At 37.7% G+C, this 23,056-nt stretch overlaps 1 protein-coding gene across 1 annotated transcript in view; it reads right to left on the bottom strand.

Moving 5' to 3' along the window:
* The window catches only part of EXT2 (exostosin glycosyltransferase 2), a 249,891-nt gene that overhangs the window by 194,626 nt on the left and 32,209 nt on the right, over positions 1-23,056 (bottom strand). The window contains exon 5 of the mRNA XM_077114465.1: positions 21,389-21,505. Within this exon, the coding sequence (XP_076970580.1) occupies positions 21,389-21,505 (117 nt within the window). The remainder of the gene's footprint in view (positions 1-21,388; positions 21,506-23,056) is intronic.

The raw sequence follows: 23,056 nt of genomic DNA, 5'->3' as shown, positions 1-23,056 counted from the left end.
GAGGTTATTCTTATGCATCAGATAGATCTCCCATTTTAGTTTATCTTTTATTGGAGTGGCTGGAGTGAAGTACCTGAAACTGTTGAACTGTGTTACAATAGTCTTGATTCTTAAAAATGATTGTATAAAGATGTAACTTTTACAATGTGACTGTGGGATTGTGAAAACCTTGTGTCTGTTGCTCCTTTCACCCAGGGTGTGGGCTAATGAGTAAAAATTATGGATAAAAAGTAAATAAATAATAAAGGAGGAAAAGGGTAAAATAAATTGTGTAGATGGAAACACTAGTGGTCAATAAGAGGGAAGGGCAAGGGGTATGGTATACGTGAAGTTTTTCTTTATTTTTCTGGAGTGATGCAAATGTTCTAAAAAATTATCATGGTGATGAATACACAACTACATGATGATACTGTGAGCCACTGATTGCATACCATGTATGGAATGTATGTGTGTGAAGATTTATCAATAAAAATATTTAAAAAGGGGTTGTGGCCAAGATGGCGGCTTAGCAATGTGCGCATTTTAGTTCGTGCTCCAGAACAACGACTTAATGACCAGAAACACCACAGAACAGCTCCTGGAGCCACGTCAGTGACCAGACACACAGTGTACCATAGTCTGGACCAGGTGGACCAGCTGCGAGCCTCTCCAGAACCGTGAGTTCCCCAAACCGCGGCAGCCAGCACCCCTCCCCCACAGGCTGCTTCCCAGAGGGGAAAGAAAGAGACTTTAACAGCAGCAGGGGCTGAGTCCAACCAAACATCAATAGTGGAATTAATTAACAAATTCTGACTATTAAAAATAGGCTCCCAGCTCGGGTGAACCTGGTCAAAGCGGAGGTCACTCATTGGGCTAACAGAAAAAGAAAAAAGGAAAAGAAACAGAGGTTTTTGTGGCTGTGTTTCTACAAAGGCTTGACTGCCTCTGGATTAAGTGGCAGGACTTCTCAGGCTGCAACTGCCCCAGGCATAGGCAGAAACAAGCTGCTTTCAGGGCTTGTCTCTCGCCTGTGCCTATCCCAGGGGAGAGGTGAAGCCCAACTCAGGTGGAATCCCTCCCTCAAGGAATTCAGACCCCAGGGCTTGATAATTTGAAGCCATTAAAACCAGCCTACAACCTCTCCTCTGTCTCCACCACACCGCCAGCAGGGAGAGCCGTTCAAACTTAAAGGTGCCACAACATTTTTGCTGGTGGGACACGCAGGCAAACAAGCGCCACATACTGGGCAGGATAAGAAAAACAGAGCCCAGAGACTTCACAGGAAAGTCTTTTAACCTGCTGGGTCTCACCTGAGGGAAAACTGACGCAGGTGACTCCTTCCCTCTGAGAGGATTCCAGTTTAATCCGGGAAAACCTGGCTGGAGTCTATATTACCTATATAGACCCTCCTAAGGGTGGGGGAGGGAAAAGGCACCATGCAAGCAGGGCAAGAAACAAGAAAACAAGAACTGAAAAATTATCCTCTGTTAAACAAAACCTAAGCTAGAGGTCCAGAAAAAGCTGAACTGAAGGTCAAAGAACAGATAGACAAAAAACTCATCTAGCAAGAAAACCCTAGGTAAGATAAGTGAAAGCAATCTCCAGAATACACTAATTAAGGTAATTAAATGTCTAGACGCCAGCGAAAAATAACAAATCACACCAGGAAAATTGAAGATATGGCCCAGTGAAAGGAACAAACCAATAGTTCAAATGAGATACAGAAGCTGAAACAATTAATTCAGAATATACGGACATGGAAAACCTCATCAAACACCAAATCAATGAATTGAGGGAGGACATGAAGAAAGCAAGGAATGATCAAAAAGAAGAAATCAAAAGTCTGAAAAAACAAATCACAGAACCTATGGGAATGAAAGGCACAGTAGAAGAAATGAAAAAAACAATGGAAATCTACAGTAGTGAACTGGAGGATGGAACATCTGAAATCCAAAAAGAAATAGAAACTATAGGGAAAAAAATGGAAAAATATGAGCAGGGACTCAGGGATTTGAATGATAACATGAAGCGCACAAATATACGTGTTGTGGGTGACCCAGAAGAAGAAGAGAAGGGAAAAGGAGGAGAAAAACTAATGGAGGAAATTATCACTGAAAATTTCCCAACTCTTATTAAAGACCTAAAATTACAGATCTAAGAAGTGCAGCATACCCAAAAGAGAATATATCTAAATAGACGTCCTCCAGACACTTACTAATCAGAATGTCAGAGGTCAAAGAGAAAGAGAGGATCTTGAAAGCAGCAAGAGAAAAGCAATCCATCACATACAAGGGAAACCCAATACTATGTGTAGATTTCTCACCAGAAACCATGGAGGCGAGAAGACAGTGGGATGATATATTTAAATTACTAAAAGAGAAAAACTGCCAACCAAGAATTCTATACCCAGCAAAATTGTCCTTCAAAAATGGAGAAATTAAAACATTTTCAGACAAAAAGTCACTTAGAGAATTTGTGACCAAGAGACCAGCTCTGCAAGAAATGCTAAAGGGAGCACTAGACACAGATACAAAAACACAAAAGAAAGAGGTGTGGAGAAGAGTGTAGAAAAAGGAAAATTAGATATGACATATAAAATCCAAAAGGCAAAATGGTAGAAGAAAGTACTACCCATATAGTAATAACACTAAATGTTAAGGGATTGAACTCCCCAATCAAAAGACATAGACTGGCAGAATGGATTAAAAAACAGGATCCTTCTATATGCTGTCTACAGGAAACACATCTTAGACCCAAAGATAAACATAGGTTGAAAGTGAAACGTTGGGAAAAGATATTTCATGCAAATAACAACCAGAAAAGAGCAGGAGTAGTATCCAACAAATTAGATTTCAAATGTAAAACAGTTAAAAGAGACAAAGAAGGATACTGTCTACTAATAAAAGGAACAATTCAACATGAACACATAACAATCATAAATATTTATGCACTGAACCAGAATGCTCCAAAACACATGAGGCAAACACTGCAAACACTGAAAAGGGAAACAGACACATCTACCATAATAGTTGGAGACTTCAATTCCCCACTCTCATCAATGGACAGAACATCTAGATAGAGGAACAATAAAGAAACAAAGAATTTGAATATTACAATAAATGAGTGTATTAGTTAGGGTTCTCTAGAGAAACAGAATCAACAGGGAACACTTGCAAATATAAAATTTATGAAAGTGTCTCACGTGACCATAAGAACGCAGAGTCCAAAATCCACAGGGCAGGCTGCGAAGCCGATGACTCCGATGGATGGCCTGGATGAACTCCACAGGAGAGGCTCACCAGCCAAAGCAGGAATGGAACCTGTCTCCTCTGAGTCCTCCTTAAAAGGCTCCCCATGATTGCATTTAGCATCACTAATTGCAGAAGACACTCCCCTTTGGCTGATTACAAATGGAATCAGCTGTGGGTGTAGCTGATGTGATCATCGCCTAATCCTATGAAATGTCCTCATTGCAACAGACAGGCCAGCGCTTGCCCAATCAGATGAACAGGTACCACAACTTGGCCAAGTTGACACCTGTCCCTAACCATGACAATGAGCTAGAGTTAACAGATATTTATAGGACATTATACTGCACAACAGCAGGATACACCTTTTTCTCAAGTGCTCATGGATCATTCTCAAAGATAGACCATATGCTGGGTCACAAAGCAAGTCTCAACCAATTTGAAAAGATTGAAATCATGCAAAAACACTTTCTCAGATCATAAGGGAATGAAGTTGGAAATCAATAATAGGCAAAGCGCCAGAAAATTCACAAATATTTGGAGGCTCAACAACACACTCTTAAACAACCAGTGGGTCAAGGAAGAAATTACAAGAGAAATCAATAAATATCTCGAGGCGAAGGAAAATGAAAACGCAACATATCAAAACTTATGGGATGCAGCAAAGGCAGTGCTAAGAGGGAAATTTATTGCCCTAAATGCCTATATCAAAAAAGAAGAAAGGGCAAAAATACAGAAATTAACTGTCCACTTGGAAAAACAGGAGAAAGAACAGCAAACTAATCCCAAAGCAAGCAAAAGGAAAGAAATAACAAAGATTAGAGCAGAAATAAATGAAACTGAGAACATGAAAAAAAATTGAGAAAATCGATAAAACCAGAAGTTGGTTCTATGAGAAAATCAATAAGATTGATGGGCCCTTAGCAAGATTGACAAAAAGAAGAAGAGAGAGGATGCAAATAAATAAGATCAGAAATGGAAGAGGAGACATAACCACTGACCCCACAGAAATAAAGGAAGTAATAACAGGATACTATGAATAAGTTTATGCCAGTAAATACAACAATGTAGATGAAATGGAGAACTTCCTAGAAAGGCATGAACAACCAACTTTTACTCAAGAAGAAATAGATGACCTCAACAAACCAATCACAAGTAAAGAAATTGAATCAGTCATTCAAAAGCTTCCTAAAAAGAAAAGTCCAGGACCAGACGGCTTCACAGGTGAATTCTACCAAACATTCCAGAAAGAATTAGTACCAACCCTGCTCAAACTCTTCAAAAAAACTGAAGTGGAGGGAAAGCTACCTAATTCATTCTATGAAGCCAACATCACCCTCATACCAAAACCAGGCAAAGATATTACAAAAAAAGAAAACTACAGACCAATCTCTCTAATGAATATAGATGCAAAAATCCTCAACAAAATTCTAGCAAATCGAATCCAGTAACACATTAAAAGAATTATATATCATGACCAAGTAGGATTCATCCCAGGTATGCAAGGATGGTTCAACATAAGAAAATCAATTAATGTAATACACCATATCAACAAATCAAAGCAGAAAAATCACATGATCATCTCAATTGATGCAGAGAAGGCATTTGACAAAATTCAACATTCTTTCCTGTTGAAAACACTTCAAAGGATAGGAATACAAGGGAACCTCCTTAAAATGATAGAGGGAATATATGAAAAACCCACAGCTAATATCATCCTCAATGGGGAAAAACTGAAAACTTTTCCTGTAAGATCAGGAACAAGATAAGGATGTCCACCATCACCGCTGTTATTCAACATTGTGTTGGAAGTTCTAGCCAGAGCAATTAGACAAAAAAAAAAAAAAAAAAAAAAAAGAAATACAAGGCATCAAAATTGGAAAGGAAGAAGTAAAACTATCACTGTTTGCAGATGATATGATACTATATGTCGAAAATCCTGAAAAATCCACAGCAAAACTACTAGAGCTAATAAACGAGTACAGTAAAGTGACAGCGTACAAGATCAACATTCAAAAATCTGTAGTGTTTCTATACACTAGTAATGAACAATCTGAGGGGGAAATCAAGAAACAAATTTCATTTACAATGGCAACTAAAAGAATGAAATACTTAGGAATAAATTTAACTAAAGAGACAAAAGACCTATACAAAGAAAACTACAAGAAACTGTTAAAAGAAATCACAGAAGACCTAAATAGATGGAAGGGCATACCGTGTTCATGGATTGGAAGACTAAATATAGTTAAGTTGTCAATTCTACCTAAATTGATTTACAGATTCAATGCAATACCAATCAAAATCCCAACAACTTACTTTACAGAAATAGAAAAACCAATAAGCAAATTTATCTGGAAGGGCAGGGTGCCCCGAATTGCTAAAAGTATCTTGAGGGAAAAAAACGAAGCTGGAGGTCTCACGCTGCCTGACTTTAAGGCATATTATGAAGCCACAGTGGTCAAAACAGCATGGTACTGGCATAAAGATAGATATATTGACCAATGGAATTGAATAGAGTGTTCAGATATAGACCCTCTCATCTATGGACATTTGATCTTTGATAAGGCAGTCAAGCCAACTCACCTGGGACAGAACAGTCTCTTCAATAAATGGTGCCTAGAGAACTGGATATCCATATGCAAAAGAATGAAAGAGGACCTGTATCTCAAACCCTATACAAAAGTTAACTCAAAATGGATCAAAGATCTAAACATCAGGTCTAAGACCATAAAACAGAGGAAAATGTAGGGAAATATCTTATAAATCTTACAATTGGAGGTGGTTTTATGGACCTTACACCTAAAGCAAGAGCACTGAAGAAAGAAAGAAATAAATGGGAGCTCCTCAAAATTAAACACTTTTGTGCATCAAAGAACTTCATCAAGAAAGTAAAAAGACAGCCTATACAATGGGAGACAATATTTGGAAATGACATATCAGATAAAGGTCTAATATCCAGAATTTATAAAGAGATTGTTCAACTCAACCACAAAAAGACAGTCAATCCAATTACAAAATGGGAAAAAGACTTGAACAGACACTTCTCAGAAGAGGAAATACAAATGGCCAAAAGGCACATGAAGAGATGCTCAACGTCCCTGGCCATTAGAGAAATGCAAATCAAAACCACAATGAGATATCATCTCACATCCACCAGAATGGCCATTATCAACAAAACAGAAAATGACAAGTGCTGGAGAGGATGTGGAGAAAGAGGCACACTTAATTCACTGTTGGTGGGAATGTCAAATGGTGCAACCACTGTGGAAGGCAGTTTGGCGGTTCCTCAAAAAGCTGAATATAGAATTGCCATATGACCCAGCAATACCATTGCTAGGTATCTACTCAGAGGACATAAGGGCAAAGACACAAATGACATTTGCACACCAATGTTTATAGCAGCATTATTTACAATTGCAAGGAGATGGAAACAGCCAAAATGTCCATCAACAGACGAGTGGCTAAACAAACTATGGTATATACATTCGATGGAATATTATGCAGCTTTAAGACAGAATAAACTTATGAAGTATGTAATAACATGGATGGACCTTGAGAACATTATGCTGAGTGAGACTAGCCAAAAACTAAAGGACAAATACTGTATGGCACTGATACGAACTGACATTAGTGAATATGTCGTTGGTAACAGAGACCATCAGGAGATAGAAATAGAGTAAGATATTGGGTAATTGGAGCTGAAGGGATACAGACTGTGCAACAGGACTGAATGCAAAAACTCAGAAATGGACAGCACAATACTACCTAACTGTAATACAATTATGTTAAAACAATGAATGAAGCTGCATGTGAGAATGATAGAGGGAGGAGGGCTGGGGGCATAAGTAAAATTAGAAAGAAAGATAGATGTTAAAGATTGAGATGGTATAATCTAGGAATGCCTAGAGTGTATAATAATAGTGAAATGTACAAGGTACAATTTTAAAAATGTTTTTGCATGAGGAAGAACAAAGGAATGTCATTACTGCAGGGTGCTGAAAATAGATGGTAATTAATATTTTAAAATGTCACCTTATGTGTGAGACTAAAGCAAAAAATGTTTATTTGATATGAAATTTATATTTTGACTAGTGCATTTCCTAATATAACTTATGTAAATAGTTTGACTGAATACCATAAGTACTTGGAATCTCAGGTAGGACATGAGATTTTGTTGGTTTGTCCAGAGTGATGCCCTGATGAATCCCAGAGTGATTCGATCAGTGAGTGGAAAAGTATTTGCAAAGTCCCCTTCGGGGAATGGTGAGAACGGGGAGAAACGCAACTTCCCCAAGTTGAATTCTTGATATTCTCACAAGCAGTGTGGACAACCAAAGCTGAGCCTCCAGTCTTGGGATTTGTTCATATGAAACTTAACCCCAAAATGGACAGGTCAAGTCTACTTAAAATTTAGGCCTAAGAGTCACCCCCAAGAGAGCCTCTTTTGTTGCTCAGATGTGGCCTCTCTCTCCAGCCAACACAACAAGCAGACTCACCACCCTTCCCCTGTCTACGTGGGACATGACTCCCAGGGGTGTGGATCTTCCTGGAAACATGGGACAGAGCTCCTAGAGTGAGCTGAAACTAAGCATCAAGGGATTGGGAAAAACCCTAGAATGAGCTGAGACTTAGCATCAAGGGATTGAGAAAACCTTCTCAACCAAAAGGGGGAAGAGTGAAATGAGACAAAGTATCAATGGCTGAGAGATTCCAAACAGAGTCCAGAGGTTATTCTGGAGGTTATTCTTATGCATTAAGTAGATATCATCTTGTTATTCAAGATGTAATGGAGAGGCTGGAGGGAACTGCCTGAAAATGTAGAGCTGTGTTCCAGTAGCCATGTTTCTTGATGATGATTGTATAATGATATAGCTTTCACAATGTGACTGTGTGATTGTGAAAACCTTGTGTCTGATGCTCCTTTTATCCACCTTGCCAACAAACGAGTAGAACATATGGAATAAAAATAAATAATAGGGGGAACAAATGCTAAAATAAATTTAGTTTGAAATGCTAGTGATCAATGAAAGCGAGGGGTAAGTGGTATGGTAGGTATAATCATTTTTTTTTCTTTTCTGTGTCCGTTTTCTTTCTTTTTCTATTGTCTTTTTATTTCTTTTTCTGAATTAATGCAAATGTTCTAAGAAATGATGAATATGCAACTAAGTAATGATATTGTGAATTACTGATTGTATATGTTGATGTTTTATTTGGTTTAATTTTTTTTAATTAATAAATAAATTAAAAATATATATATTAAAAAAAAAAAGAATAGCCAGCAGCCAGGCCCAAAAAGCCAAGGTAATTGGGGAAAAGCATTACCTTGATGACACCTTGATTTGGACTTTCTTTTAGCCTCAAAACCTGGGCAGATAAATTTCCATTGTTTAATCTGACCCTCTGAAAAATGTTATTAGTTTTAATATAAATAAAGGACTCTGGAGATGTTCCACACCTCCTCTAAAATATCTGGAAATTGAATAGAGATAATAGCAGGTAACCAGCACTGATAACATCAGTATAGAAAGGAATAAATTGGTCAGTGAGTCCTGGATGTATCAGAATTCTCTGATCTGAAAAGGTACTGACAACTGGCTATGTTCTTCAAATAAGGAAACAGGGAAAATTAATGGGCAGTACTGGCTGAAAGACTTTTTGGCTGTTGAATGTCGTCCCTATGCAGTTGAGGGACACCAAGAAGTTCCCCATCATCAATGCCATTTGGACATTAAAAACTGAATTGGTAAATGAGAAAAACTTGAAAGAACTATCTTCACCAAAGGATGGAACCAACCTGACATCTGGATAGCAAAGATGATTAAAAGAAAATGAAGTGAAAGACAGATTTCCATGGGTCTAGTACCATTCAGATTTCCAGAAAAGATAAAAATATAAATGAAAATTAATAAAGATAGTCTGAAATGAAGGGGAAGAGTTTGGGGAGACCAAATGTAAGTAATGCTGACCTGGAAGGCAAGATTCCCAAAAGGGAGTAATCTGTTAATGCCACTTCCCCCTACCCACCCCTCCTTCTTTTTTTTTGCTTTGGGGAGAAAGGAAGAAAAAAATGTTTTTTTTGTTTCTTTTTTAGTATCTTAGACATTTTTGTAGGTTCTATCTGGGGAGCACCTCACTCATGAAGATACACCCATGACGAAAGAATAACCATTCTCCAACTGAGAAGTTCATCTTCTCTTATCAAACATTCAGGTCCAGAGCACATGGAGCAATGGGTAAAACAGGTGCACATTCACTCAACCAACCAGATCAGCTAAATCTGCTCCACAGAACAAAGCATTAGAGGTCAAATTAAGTCAAATTTCCTCTAAAATCCTCAAAACCATTTTTTTTGACAATTTATTCAATTGAACTAAGAGCAAAAGGGTATTTCCCACACCAACCAGGAAAGAAAAGGACCAGCAATCACCCCAACCCCTCCCAGAACATCACTGTTTAATATAGTAACTATTAACCCTTGTGACTATCTAAAATTAATTAAAATTAAATATAAGTAGAAATTTAGTTCCTCAGTCAGAACAGCCACATTTTGAGCGCCCAGTAGACAGAGATGGCTACCTGATGGCAAAGAGATCAATATCTCATAGCAGAAAAGTTCTGATGGACAGAGCTATATAAGATGGTGATTCAGAACCAGAAACCACGATAAAGGTAAGAAGAGTTAAGTTAGGGGGAGATAAGAAAGATGTGAAATAGCAATCAATCATGGAGATAGTTTGGACCACAGTACAGCTGCTTTCTTTTATCCTAGGCAATTTCCTCCAATTTATTGTTCCTATAGGCTGAATATAGCCAAAAAGTATTTTGGATTTTAGTTTCAGGCCTCAGGGTCACTGAATTTTCTTTTGTAAAAGTATTAATTACAAATTGTCAGAGGGATGCTTTATTGATTTTAAAAAAGCATGTATAGGGCACAACCTCAGCTCATTTCAGATTGTACACCATCTCTGTTAAAGATATTTTTATAATCAAACTATTCCTGTCTTAAACATGAAAAGGGTGTACAATCAATTCTGTAAGACAAACAGGAAAACCACTTTAACAGTTACAGCTAGGTCAAAAACGGAATGAACTATTTTGTGAGATGCTTAGTTTTTTACGAAAAGTTTTCAAGGTGGTATAGTGATCCACAACAAAGTTAATAGAGCTAATAAATAAATTCAGCAAGTGGCAGGGTAAAAGACTGAAACAAAAAATCAGTTGAGGGGACGCAAGGGTAGTTCAGTGGTTGAATTCTCGTCTGCCATGTGCCGAGAATCTGACTGGGTTTGATTCCCAGTCCATGCAGTTCTCAAGAAAAACAAGTAAAACAAAGAAACAAAAAACAAACACACACAACAAAAATTCAACAAATGGTACTTCAATAACAGGATACTCACATGGAAAATAATGAAATGGGATGCTGCCATACAGCATACTAAAAAAAAAAAAATCAGTGAAGCTTCATATACTAGTAATAAATAATCTAAAGATGAAATCAAGAAAAAATTCAATTTGCACCAGTAATGAAAAGAAAAGAATCAAATATCTAGGAATAAATTTAAATAAGGATATAATACAAGCTTACAAATGGAAAACCACAAAATATTGCTAAAAGAAATTTTAAAAGACCTAAATAAATAGAAGGGCATTTCCATGTTCATGGATGGGAAGACTAAATATTGTTAAACTGTTTATTCTTTTATCGCCTAGATGCGGCCTCTTGCTCTCTCTCTCTCTAGTCCCAATTCTGCATGGTCACTGCCCTCCGACCATGCTGGGACATGTCATGCAGGGGTGAAGTTCTTCCTGGTGGCATGAGGCCTGGCTTCCAGGGACAAATCTGACCCTGGTACCATTGAGATTGATAACCTTATGGACCAAAAGGGGGAAAAGAGGTGTAATAGAATAAGGCATCAGTGGCCAAGAGAGATCAAATAGAGTCAAGATGCTATTCTGGAAGTTATTCTTAAGGAAGCTTCAGTTAGATAATGCTGATTGCCATAGTTTGCTGAACTCCAACCAGCATCATTCCTATTGATTATTGAGAACATTTAGGGCTCAAACTGAGACTCTCTAAAGGTTTCATGTGCTATGTTTGCTTTCCTAGAACTTATAATTCCCAGAAGGTTCCTAAGTCAGATAAATCCGAAACCCAGAGGGACAGGGCTGTCCAGGATTATCAATTAATTATATTCCCCTATCCTTTAGTGTCAACACCCCTTCTCTTTTCTACATGAAAAAGATGGAACAGGTATTATCCAGAGATCCCTACAGATTGGGAGAAGGATCAAAGGAGAAGGAAGAGGTATAACAGAGAGAATATGATTTGCAAACAAGTATGCTGAATCACTTCATTAAAATTCCTTCTAGCCTCCAGTGTTTTGGAGCAGTTAGAAGAAAAAACCTGAGATAGTGGAATAGTAGCCAACGACAAAATGTGGAATCAACACGACTTGTTGAAGTGTACTTTGAATAGTATTATTTTTTCTTTCTTTGTTTTGTATATACATTATATTTTACAATAAAAAATGTGAAAAAACGTTAATTCTACCAAAGTGACTTACAGATTCAATGCAATCCCAATCAAATTTCCAACCATCTTCCTTGAAGAAGTGGAAAAGCCAATTAACAAATTCATAGAGAAGGGTAAAGAACCCCAAATATCCAAAACCATCTTGAAAATGTAGAATATAGTTGGAGGACTCACATTTATTACAAAACTACAGCGGCCAAAACAACATGGTATTGGCAAAAGGACAGACATATAGACCAATGGAATCAAATCGAGAGTTCAAAAATAAACCCTCACATCCATGGATAATTTATTTTTGACAGGATGCCAAGTCCACACAACTGAGAAAGAACAATCTGTTCAACAAATGGAGCTGGGAGAAGTGGATATTCATGTACAAAAGAATGAAGGTGGACCCCTAACTCAAAATGGATGAAAGACCTAAATATGAGAAGCAAAACTATAAAACTCCTAGAAGAAAACTTAGAGAAGCATCTTCAGGATTTTGTGTTAGGCAATAGTTTCTTAGATTTTACATTCAAGGCATGAGCAACAAAAGGAAAAATAGGTAAATGGGACTTCATCAAAATTTAAAACTCTGTGTATCAAAGGACTTTAACAAAAAAATAAAAAGGCAGCCCAGAGAATAGGAGAAAATATTTGGAAACCATATTTCTGATAAGGGTTTAATATCCAAAATACACAAAGAACTACAACTCAACAACACAAAGACAATCCAATTAAGAAATGCAGCAGACTTAACTAGACATTTTTCCAAAGACAATATATAAATAGCCAGTAAGCACATGAAAAGATGCTCAACATTATTAGCCATTAGGGAAATACAAATGAAAACCAAAAATAAGATACCATTTCATACCTAGTAGAATGGCCACTATTACAAAAACAAAAAATAACTATTAGTGGTGAGGATATGGAAAACAAGGAATTTAGGAACCCTTGCACATTGTTGGCGGAAATGTAAAATGGTGCAGCCACTGTGAGAAACAGGTTGATGGTTCCTCAAAAAGTTAAGTATAGAATTACCACCAGACCCAGCAATCCCACTTCTAGGTATATATCCAAAAGAATTGAAAATAGGGACTCAAACAGATGCACACCAATGTTCACAGCAGTATTACTCACAATCACCAAAAGGTGGAAGCAAACCAAGTATCCATCAACAAGTGAACAGATAAACAAAACGTGGTATACACACACAATGGAATATTATTTGGCTATAAAAAGGAATGAAGTTCTGATATATGCAACAATATGGATGAAACTTGAGGATATTATGCCAAGTAAAATAAGCCACACATAAAAGGGCAAATATTGTATGAGCTCACTAATGTAAAATAATTAGAATAAGCCAACTGACAGAGTCAGAAATGAGAAACCAGATTACCAAGGAATGAGGCGGGGGTAGGAAATAGGAAGTTAATACTGAAAATGTACAGTTTCTATTTGGGATAATGGAAAATTTAAAAACAAATTCCATGGAATTTTACAACAGAAACAGTGAACCCTAAGTAAAACCATGAACTATGGTTAATAGTGCAATATAAAAATGTACTTTCATAATTGCAGCAAATGTTCCACACTAATACGAGGTGTTAATAATAAGGTGGTATATGAGAACCCTGAATTTTATGCATGATTTTTCTGTAAACCCACGACTTCTACAATTAAAACAAAAAAGGATAGAAGCAACCTGAGTGGCCATCAACAGGTGAAAATAGAAACAAAATGTGGTATATACATACAATGGAATATAAATTGGTCATAAAAAAAAAAAATGAAGTTCACTCTCTCTAAGCCCAACTCTGCAAATGAAATCATTGTCCTCCCTGCTACATGGGACATGACATCCAGGGGTGAAAGTCTCCCTGATGACATGGGAGATGACTTCCAGGAGTGAATCCGGCCCTGGCATCATGGGATCAACAGTTCCATCCTGACCGAAAGGGGAAAAGAAGTGTAACAATAAAATATCAGTGGCAGAGAGAGTTCAAATAGAGTCAAAAGGCTACTCTGGAGGCTACTCTTACACAAACTTCAGTTAGACCTTGCTACCTATCATAACCTGAAACCCCACCAGAACCATTCCAGCCAAACTTAAAGAATACTTAGGGCAATACGTAAGATTCCACAAGGGTTCCATGCACTGGAGTAACTTTCCAGGGACCTGCAACCTCCAGATGGGTCCCTGGTCCAGGTGGGTCCCAAAGCTTGGAGGGCCCAGCCTCTCTAGAACATCAGATGGGTCCATCTCCCTGCCCCATATTGGTGACAGACCCTTCCAGAATGGAAGATTTAGAATGGCCATAACCCAAACACCCCTGGTCAGGGGGATGGAAGGATCAAGGGTGATGGTGGAGTTGTACAGTAAAGATAGGATTTAACAAATGGGTATGAGTGCTGAATAATTAAGTTGATGTCTCTTTTAGTCTCCAGAATCTTAGAGCAGCTAGAGGTAAAAACGTAAAATTTGTGGAATTGTAACCCATGTCAAACTCTGGGATATGTTCTACAACTAATTGTGGTGCTGTGCTTTGAAATATGTTGCTTTTTTGTATATATGTTATTTTTCACAGGAGAGGAGGGGAAAAAATCGATTGTGATGATAGAGAAGTATGAGTCTTCTAGCCTCCTGTGTTCTGGAGCAGCTAGAAGGAAAAATCTAGGAGGATCATGTGGCAGCCCATGGCAAACTCTGGGATCTGTCCTATAACTACTTGTTGAGGAGTGCTTTGAAAACTATTGTTTTTTTGGGTTTTGCTTTGTATATGTGTTATACTATACACTAAAAAGGTGAAAACAAACCAAAAAAATGAAGTCCTAATACATGCAACAATATGGATGAACCTTGAAGACAGCATGTTGAATGAAACAAGTCAGACACAAAAGGAAAAACATTGTATGATTGCTCTTACATTAAGTAATTGGAATATGCAAATTCATAGGGTCAGAAACTAGAATACAGTTACTAGAGGCCGGGTGGAGTAGGGGATGGGGTGCTAATGCTTAACTGATATACAGTTTCTGTTTGGGGTGACAGAAAAGTTTTGGTAATGAATGGTGGTGATGCAAGCATAACCCTGTAAATGTAATAAATATGATTGAATTGGTATATCTGAAAGTAGATAAAATAGGAAATTTTAGTTATATATAGGATACCTGAATAAAAATTTAAAAACAAAACATAGAACTGTACAACACAGAGTAAACCCTAACGCAAACTACAGATTATTGCTAATAGTATATTTATAATAATATTGTTTCATCAATTGTAACAAAGATACCACTCTAATGCAAAATGCTAATAACAGAGAAAACTGTACATGAAGGGAGGATATGGGAGCTCTGTGTTATCTGCATAGCTTTTCTGTAAACCTACAATTTCTCTAAAAAAAAACCCCAGAATGTTATTAGCTATACTAAAGAAAATGGAAAGATGATTTAATACTTGTTATTGATAGGGGGAAATAAAATAAAAATTCTATATTTAGCACAGCATAGAACATACATATTTTTGCCACTTCATTCACAATTGAATTTAACATTTGAGATAAATTCAAGGGATTCCTCATTAATTTGACATTTTTAGTTTATTTTTTCTCTGAATATTGCCATGTTGCATGAAAAACAAATATGAGAAATCTAAACATTTATTAAAATTTAAAATATTAACGTTTATATTTGCATGTACACATTAAAATGTCTGCTTTACATTCAAAGAAAAATGGGTTTCTTTGAATAAAATATCATGCCATTTTTCTTAAAAGAAGTTACAGTGAAAAGTCACTCATCAAATTGGGACTAGATGGCCTCTAACAGATTTTCCAATCCTTACAACCCTGGTTCTATGAAAAGTACAGTCAGATCTCACGGAGCACTGGAACCTGCTGGATGTTTCTGGAGCTTTCCTATTTAAGTAGCTCTGGCTAGCACTAAGCTGGTATTCTATGTTGCTCAGAGTAAGAACACACATATTGGTGCCCAAGGGAGGCAAAGAGGCGTCCATGAAGGAGGGGTAAGTATTGGCACTCCAGAGAGGAGAGTTTCCAGTGCGGGGGTGGGGGAGGAGGTGGCCCAACACGGGGTATCAGCACTCAAGAGGCGTCAGGAAGGGTTCTTTCCGCACCAGGAGGTGAGGGCAAGCGTGGGGTCGCAACCCAGCAAGGGAGGCTAGGGACCCAGGAAGGTTCAGAGGACATCCAGGCAGGCTGCGAAGAGCGTCCAAGTTGTGTGAAGGGTAACGGCAAGGGTGTCATTGCCCCAGTGTATTGAGAAGTGTATTTGAAGGAACGGGGGAGAGGGGAGTTTGATAGCAAACAGCAGCAGCATGATGTGAGGGGCTCAATTCTGAGCGTGGTGAACAGGGCATCTGTGCGGTGAGGGGGGGCAATGGCAGTGACGGAAGGTTGGTTCCATACAAGAGACTGATCAAATAAGTTAAGATACTGAGGATAATATGGGCCAGATTTCTCACTGTCGGAGAAAGGAGTTACAAATAAAATGAGAGGAAAACCAGAATGTCCCTGGTGTTTTGGGTGGAATTGGAGCTATCAATATGAATCCATGATTTTTACTATACTTAGATATAAAGAAAGATATATGCCTATACAGATATGGAAATAAATAAAAATGTTAATATGTGTGTGCTCAAAGAGAGTCTTGAGTAAAGACAGGCTCTCGGTTAGATTTCACTGCTAAGAAACAAAGTTCTATCGTAGACAGCAGGATCATTGGATCCCCACTCTACCACTTCTCCATATGTGACATAAACGTACAGATGTGAATAAGAGTCTAAACATGTTCTCCCTGCTTGCATCCTGGCTTTGCCTGACTTTACAGTCAGCTGATGAAGTCACCCTTTTTAGTTTAAAGTAAACAAAATTTTAAGGTGGATTTGTTTTTCTTTTAATGACTAAAATTACTAGCTTTGACTTTCATGTTTCCTCTCCAGCAGTGCCGATATCTAAGTTTAAGCAAAATCATGCTGAGAACTTGAAATCTCCCTCAATAGAACCAGTTGTAAACTCCTAATTTAGTTCCTTTTAGAGGGAAAATGACAGGAATCCCAACTGAGGCCAACACAGCTGTGAGAAGAGGCTATCAATAGCAACAGCCCTCAGCTTCCCATTGAAAAAAACTTGAAATTTAAAATAAAAATAAAAATAATGCTCTTGCAACTGTGTGTAGCTCTCAAGGGATGTGAGAATTCCCTTAAAAAGCAACTCTCATAAAGGAGCTACAAAACTAAAAAACTACCATGACGCTAACTACCTGGCCTTCTTCCAGGTTCCTGGGAGGGGTGAGGAGTCTGTCAGCCTCTTTTTCTGCCTTTAATTTTTGGGGGGTAGGAGGAAAGGTGTTGTTTGTTAAAGAAACAACCCAACTGTAGGGCTGGGTGTGGGCTGGTGCTGGGAGCTGGGGGGTGAAGGGAGAAATCCTTCAACTGGCCAGGAGGGGAAGATCACACCCACTGCAGCCTTTTTCTTTGTTCTGCAACTTTGAAGTGGTATTGGATGCTCTAACTAGTCACTGACCCACAGAAGTTTACAAACTAGCTGACACCTTAAATGATCTAAAGATCTTAATTTCAGTCTACTTATATAAAAACTTAGAGAGATTAAATTAGTAGGAAAATACCACCAATATAACAGTTTAACTCTTCGAAATTAATTTTTTGAAACTGTTTTACTGCTTAGGGCAGTTTGTTCTCCTTTGTTTTGTTTCACTAAATCTTTTCTTTTCAGTTTTTGTTCTATGTCTAAGTTTGTGTTTACTGGGCTAATGAGAAGAGAAAAGAAGACAACTAAAAATGTAAATCATGTAAGGCAAGTATAGTGAAATGTTAATGATAGAGTCTAGGTGCTGGATATACAAGTGATCATTATAAATTTTTTCAACTTGATCTTTTTAAAAATTTTCATAATAAAGTATTGGAAAAATGTGACTCATGTTTATCGCACCAGATGAAGATAAATAATGCCACAATATGCTTTATAAAGGGAAGCTTCCTAGGGGTCCAAATAAAAAAGTGGTAGAAGTGCATCACCACCTAGCATGCAAAAGTCTAGGCATGTTGATCACCCTCCCCTGCCCACCCAAAACCATAATTAACTCCATTTTCACCTTGAAATCTGCAATCCAATCTAAAAGAAACAGCCTCAGCCATCACATTATATTACCCTGAATGGCATTAGTCTGCAGATTTGTTTGTATTTAATTTCTAAATTTGTTTTATTTTTGTAGTTGTATAAGCACAAGGAGTTTAGATTGTTTTATATTTGTACTTATTCGAGTTACATTCTAACAAAAAATATTAATTAAAGGTCAAAGAATCTCAAATAGCCAAAAAAATCTCAAAAAAAAAACAAAACTTGATGACTCACATTTACTAATTACAAAACTTACTGCAAAGCTACCATAACCAAGACAGTGTGGAACTAGCACAGGGCAAACATATCGATCAACAGATAGATATATCTGAATCCAACAATAAACCCTTACATTTGAGTCAACTGATTTTCAACAAGTGTACCAAGACAATTCAATGAGGAAAAGAACAATCTTTTCAACAAGTGGTACTGAGACAACTGGATATCCACAAGCAAAAGAATGAAGTTGGACCTCTACCCCACACCATCTTCAAAAATTAACCGAAAATGGGTCAAAAGCCTAAATGTAAGAACTAAAACTACGAGACTCCTAGAAGAACACAGGTGTAAATCTTTATGACCTTGAATTAGGCAATGGTTTCTTAAACATGACACCAAAACTGCAAGCAAACAAAGAAGAAATAAACTGTACTTCATCAAAGAACATTATCAAGAAAGTGAAGACAACCCACAAAAATGGGAGAAAATATTTGCAAATCATATATCTGATAAGAGTCTAGTCTCTAGAATATATAGAGTTCTTATTACTCAACAATAAAAAGACAAAAAACTCAGTTAAAAAAATGGAGAAATGAATTAAATAAACATTTCTCAAAAGAAGATATATAAATGGCCAAAAGCACATGAAAAGATGCTTAAATGTTATTAGTTATTAAGGAAATGCAAATTCAAAAACACAATGAAAATAAATAAATAAATAATATATAAATTAAAAAATCACAATGAGACACCACTACACACCCACTAGGATGGCTAGAATGAAAAAATAAAAAAAAAAACAATAACAAGCATTGTCAAATGACCATATGACCCGGCAATTCTACACTTAGGTATATACCCTAAGGAAGTGAAAACATATGTTCACACAAATGTTCATAGCAGCATTATTTATTATAGCCAAAGTGTGGAAAGAACTCAAATATCTGTCATCTGATGAATGGATAAATAAAATGTGAAATATCCATAAAATGGAATATTATTCAGTCAAAAAAGGAAGTCAGTTCTGATTCCATGCTACATCATGGATGAATCTTGAAGATAAGCTCAGTAAAAGAAACCAGACACAAAAGGCCATATATTGTACAATTACATTTATACGAAGTATCCAAAATAGGCAAAAACAGAGAGAAGGTAGACTAGTGGTTGCTGGCAGAAGATGGGGATAGGGAGTGATGGCTAATTGGGCACAGGGTCTATTTTTGGGTTATGAAAATGTTCTAGAATTAGATAATGGTGATAGTTTGCAAATAGACTAAAAATCACTGAACTTTCAAAAGGGTGAATTATATCGCAATAAAATATAATAACATAAATTAAGTCATCTCTAGGAGTCCACTAATGGGGAAAATCCAAGAAGATGATCTAAGCAACAAGTTCATAAATCATTCTTTCTTTGCACTTGCCTAACAGGTAGAGGAAAAACTGTTTCAAGGTCATCTGGGCTTTATAACAGCATCAAAATTACAAAATTCGCTCAACATTGTGGAATTGTAACCCATCCAAACTCTGAAATCTGTTCTACAGCTAACTGTTGTGTTGTGCTTTGAAATTTATTATTTTTTTAGTATATATGTTATTTTTCACAAAAAAAGAAAAAAAAAAGGGATGATAAAAAACATATAGGGCGGGCCACGGTGGCTCAGCAGGCAAGAATGCTTGCCTGCCATGCCAGAGGACCCAGGTTCGATTCCCAGTGCCTGCCCATGTTAAAAAAAAACAAAGAACAAAAAACATATATATTCCTTCTAGCCTTCGATTTTTGGAGCAGCTAGAAGGAACTATCTGAAATGATAGTATGGTGGCCCATAATAAACTCTGGGATCTATCCTGTAACTACTTGTTGAAGAGTGCTTTGAAAACTATTGCTTTTTTTTTCTTTGCTTTGTGTGCATGTTATATTATACAATAAAAAAGTTTTAAAAAAATTGCTCTATAAATGCCTAAAGTTTCAGACTATGATCCAGGGCCACATGGAAGAACACACATCCAGGAGAGAAGTATCTTCTCTTGGAAAAAGTTCTCTTACTTCTCACAGAGTCCATAAAGGCTTCTCAAGGAAATTAGGGAGGTTTTGAGAATGATTCTAATGTTCTCTAAGCAAAACAATTTCCTTGGGACCCATTTCTGAAACCAAACACTCTGTGTGGGTTTTTAAATCTCACCCTGCATGACATTTCTAGTGCTGAAATATACAAACAGGCACCTTTATATAGCCACACTTCCCAAATAAGTAATTAATGCTTTTATCATCATCATATTTGTTTAAAGTTCACTGAGATTCTTACTAATAATTAGCATGAGTTTTAAATACACTATAGCAAAAAAAAGTCAGACACAATATCTGCCATTTTATTTACTCACTAAATATGACAACCATGTGCCTGAGGATAAAAACCAGTAGAAAGAAGACCCGGCCCCAGCTTCACTGTGCTTACAAATTCAAAAGAGACAAGCTTTGAGCAAGTCACTACAATGGGGTGTACTGAGTGCAGCACTAGGACAAGTGCAGGTAGTTATGGGGGCATAAAGCAGAGGAGTCACTCCAGGAGTTAAGTAAGTGTTTGCTGAGGAAGTAGCATTTAAGTTGAAACTTAAGGGAAGAAGATTTTTGACAAAAATCAAGAAAAAGATTTCCAGGCTTTGGAGTGTGTGTTTGCAGTCCAGAAGAACTGAGAGAGCAAGCTTTTTCTAAGAATTAAAAGGAAGAAAAAAAGTTTCCAGACAAGATGCTAGAGATGGTCAGATGACAGAGGATCTTGAAAAACATTTTGGGGAGTCTATGCTTTATCTGAAGGGGCAATGTGAAGTCAATATTGAGACTGGAGGGTGCCAATCTTGAGACAGGGAACCCAGATAGGAAGGTATTTCAGTAATCCAAGGGAGATGTGACAATAATCTAGTTGAATGCAGAGAAGATGAAGAGAAATAGACAGATCTCAGAAATATCTGAGATGTAGAATCAATAGGACTTATTTTGATATAGGAGGTAAGGGAGAGGAAAGAGTTAAGGACACCACTTGATTTCTGGCTTGGAAAACTTGGTAGAAAGCATTGTACATTAACCAAAATAAGAAAAACGGTAGGAAAAAACAGGATTGGGGGTGGGGTAGCTAGATGACAGAGTCAAGGACCCTCACCTATAATCAATGCTTTTATTCCTATGAGACCCACCACACTGAACTTCATCAGCATCTCAGCTTCTGTGAAGAATACTCCTGGTTATACTGAATGCACCTTACCCTGATCCTCTCTCTGGAAGATCCACCTCAGCAGACAGAGGACTATAAACAGGAATGCTGACATCATAGCCTTGCCGGTAAGTCCATGTAGAAAAGCCACCACCAGCCAGCAGGGCCCTGAAAGCAAAGGATTTTGTCAAATAATGAGAAAAAGAGGTCTTCATTCTGATAAGCTCTATGGAAAAAGGTAAGTGTAATTGAGTCTTATATCAATAACAGTAACCAATGTTTACTGAGTTGCTTACTTTATAGAAGATGCTGTGCTAAATGTTTTACATTCACATTTTCTGGACATTAGCTGCAGTCTATCCCTGAATCACCAACCTTTCCCTGGGATCACAAAAATCACGGTCAGAGGATGCTATCAACAGCCCCTCTGCTATTCCCCTTCAGATCCCAATGACCTCCCCACCATGTCATATTTTATTCTTAAGAAAAAAACACTTACAACAGGAAAAATAGCAGACTGCATCAGAAGACTGGTCAGGGCAGTCATCTACCCACTGGCTGGACTCTCAGGAAACAACAGGCACAGAAGGCAGTGGTGCACAGAGAGAATCCTAATTCACACTGTATGTACTCCACGCCCTCTCCAATTCCTGCCCACGCAACTCTTCCCACGGCTGTCCCACAGCACACGTGCATCCCATCACCTCGATCAGCATTCCATTTCAGCTCCTCAGTCTTATTAACCCAACTCCCGATACAGGAAGCCAGATCTAGAATTGGACCTTTAGTGCTTCTCCTGAAGTCTGCCTGTCTTCACTTTTATTCTCCTTAATTAGAAAACAGTGACCACACTGTTTAAATTGTATCCAGTGAGTAGTACAATGACACTTCATCTGAGAAGGGAAACAGGTGTCTATCACACCAACTTTTACTGTTATTCAGTCCCTGGAGCCCCAAGCCCATTGAAATCACTAACTGGGGCAGAGTTTTGCCAGTTCCATGCACTGAACAATCTGAGCCAAAATGTCTGACCCAAGAAACCACATTTCTGCAATACTGATTACCACCAATTCCCTCCCTGCCCTGATGACAACCTACATTCCCTTTTCACAAAAGCTCAAAGGAAAATCCCAATCTGTTTATTTAAACTTCATGAAACTATGAATTGGTGAGTGAGGTAATGTGCAGGCTAAAAACCTCTCCAGCTGCCAGTTTGCTCTGTAAAATTTAATGTCAACTCCTAGTACCAACATCCGGTCTTATTTTTCCTGATTAGTATTCAGCACTGAAGCCATCCAATATGAAATTGGGCAAGTTCCATGACTGTGATGGCACGCAGACTCTGTATGGGCCCCTATGACCCACGTGCAGAAAAACAGACATGAATCCAATATGCAGGTACAAGGCAAGCCAGTGCAGTAGGTGATCAGGTCACTACACCCAGAGCCCCAGAGGAAAGGGGGCTGTGTGGGGGGAGAAAAGAAGCAGGTGTCTGTCACACCACCATTCATTGTTATTCTGTCCCAGGGAGGCTAAGCACTCGTAATAGAAAAGAAAGTTATACACTGGTAATAGAGAAGCATGCAATCTGAAGCATGCTTTATGTCATAAATCATACAAGTGTAATCTCCTTTTCTGATCTTGGAAGGAGCCAGGGCTGGACTTAATCAAACTGGTCTCACTTCCAACCCTGCTACTGACAAGACTTAAATTTTGAGT

This window comes from Tamandua tetradactyla, chromosome 8, assembly GCF_023851605.1.
Source record: "Tamandua tetradactyla isolate mTamTet1 chromosome 8, mTamTet1.pri, whole genome shotgun sequence".
Lineage (NCBI taxonomy): Eukaryota > Metazoa > Chordata > Mammalia > Pilosa > Myrmecophagidae > Tamandua > Tamandua tetradactyla.
The sequence above is the reverse complement of the archived record's forward strand: the minus strand, read 5'-3'. Positions and strand labels throughout refer to the sequence as shown.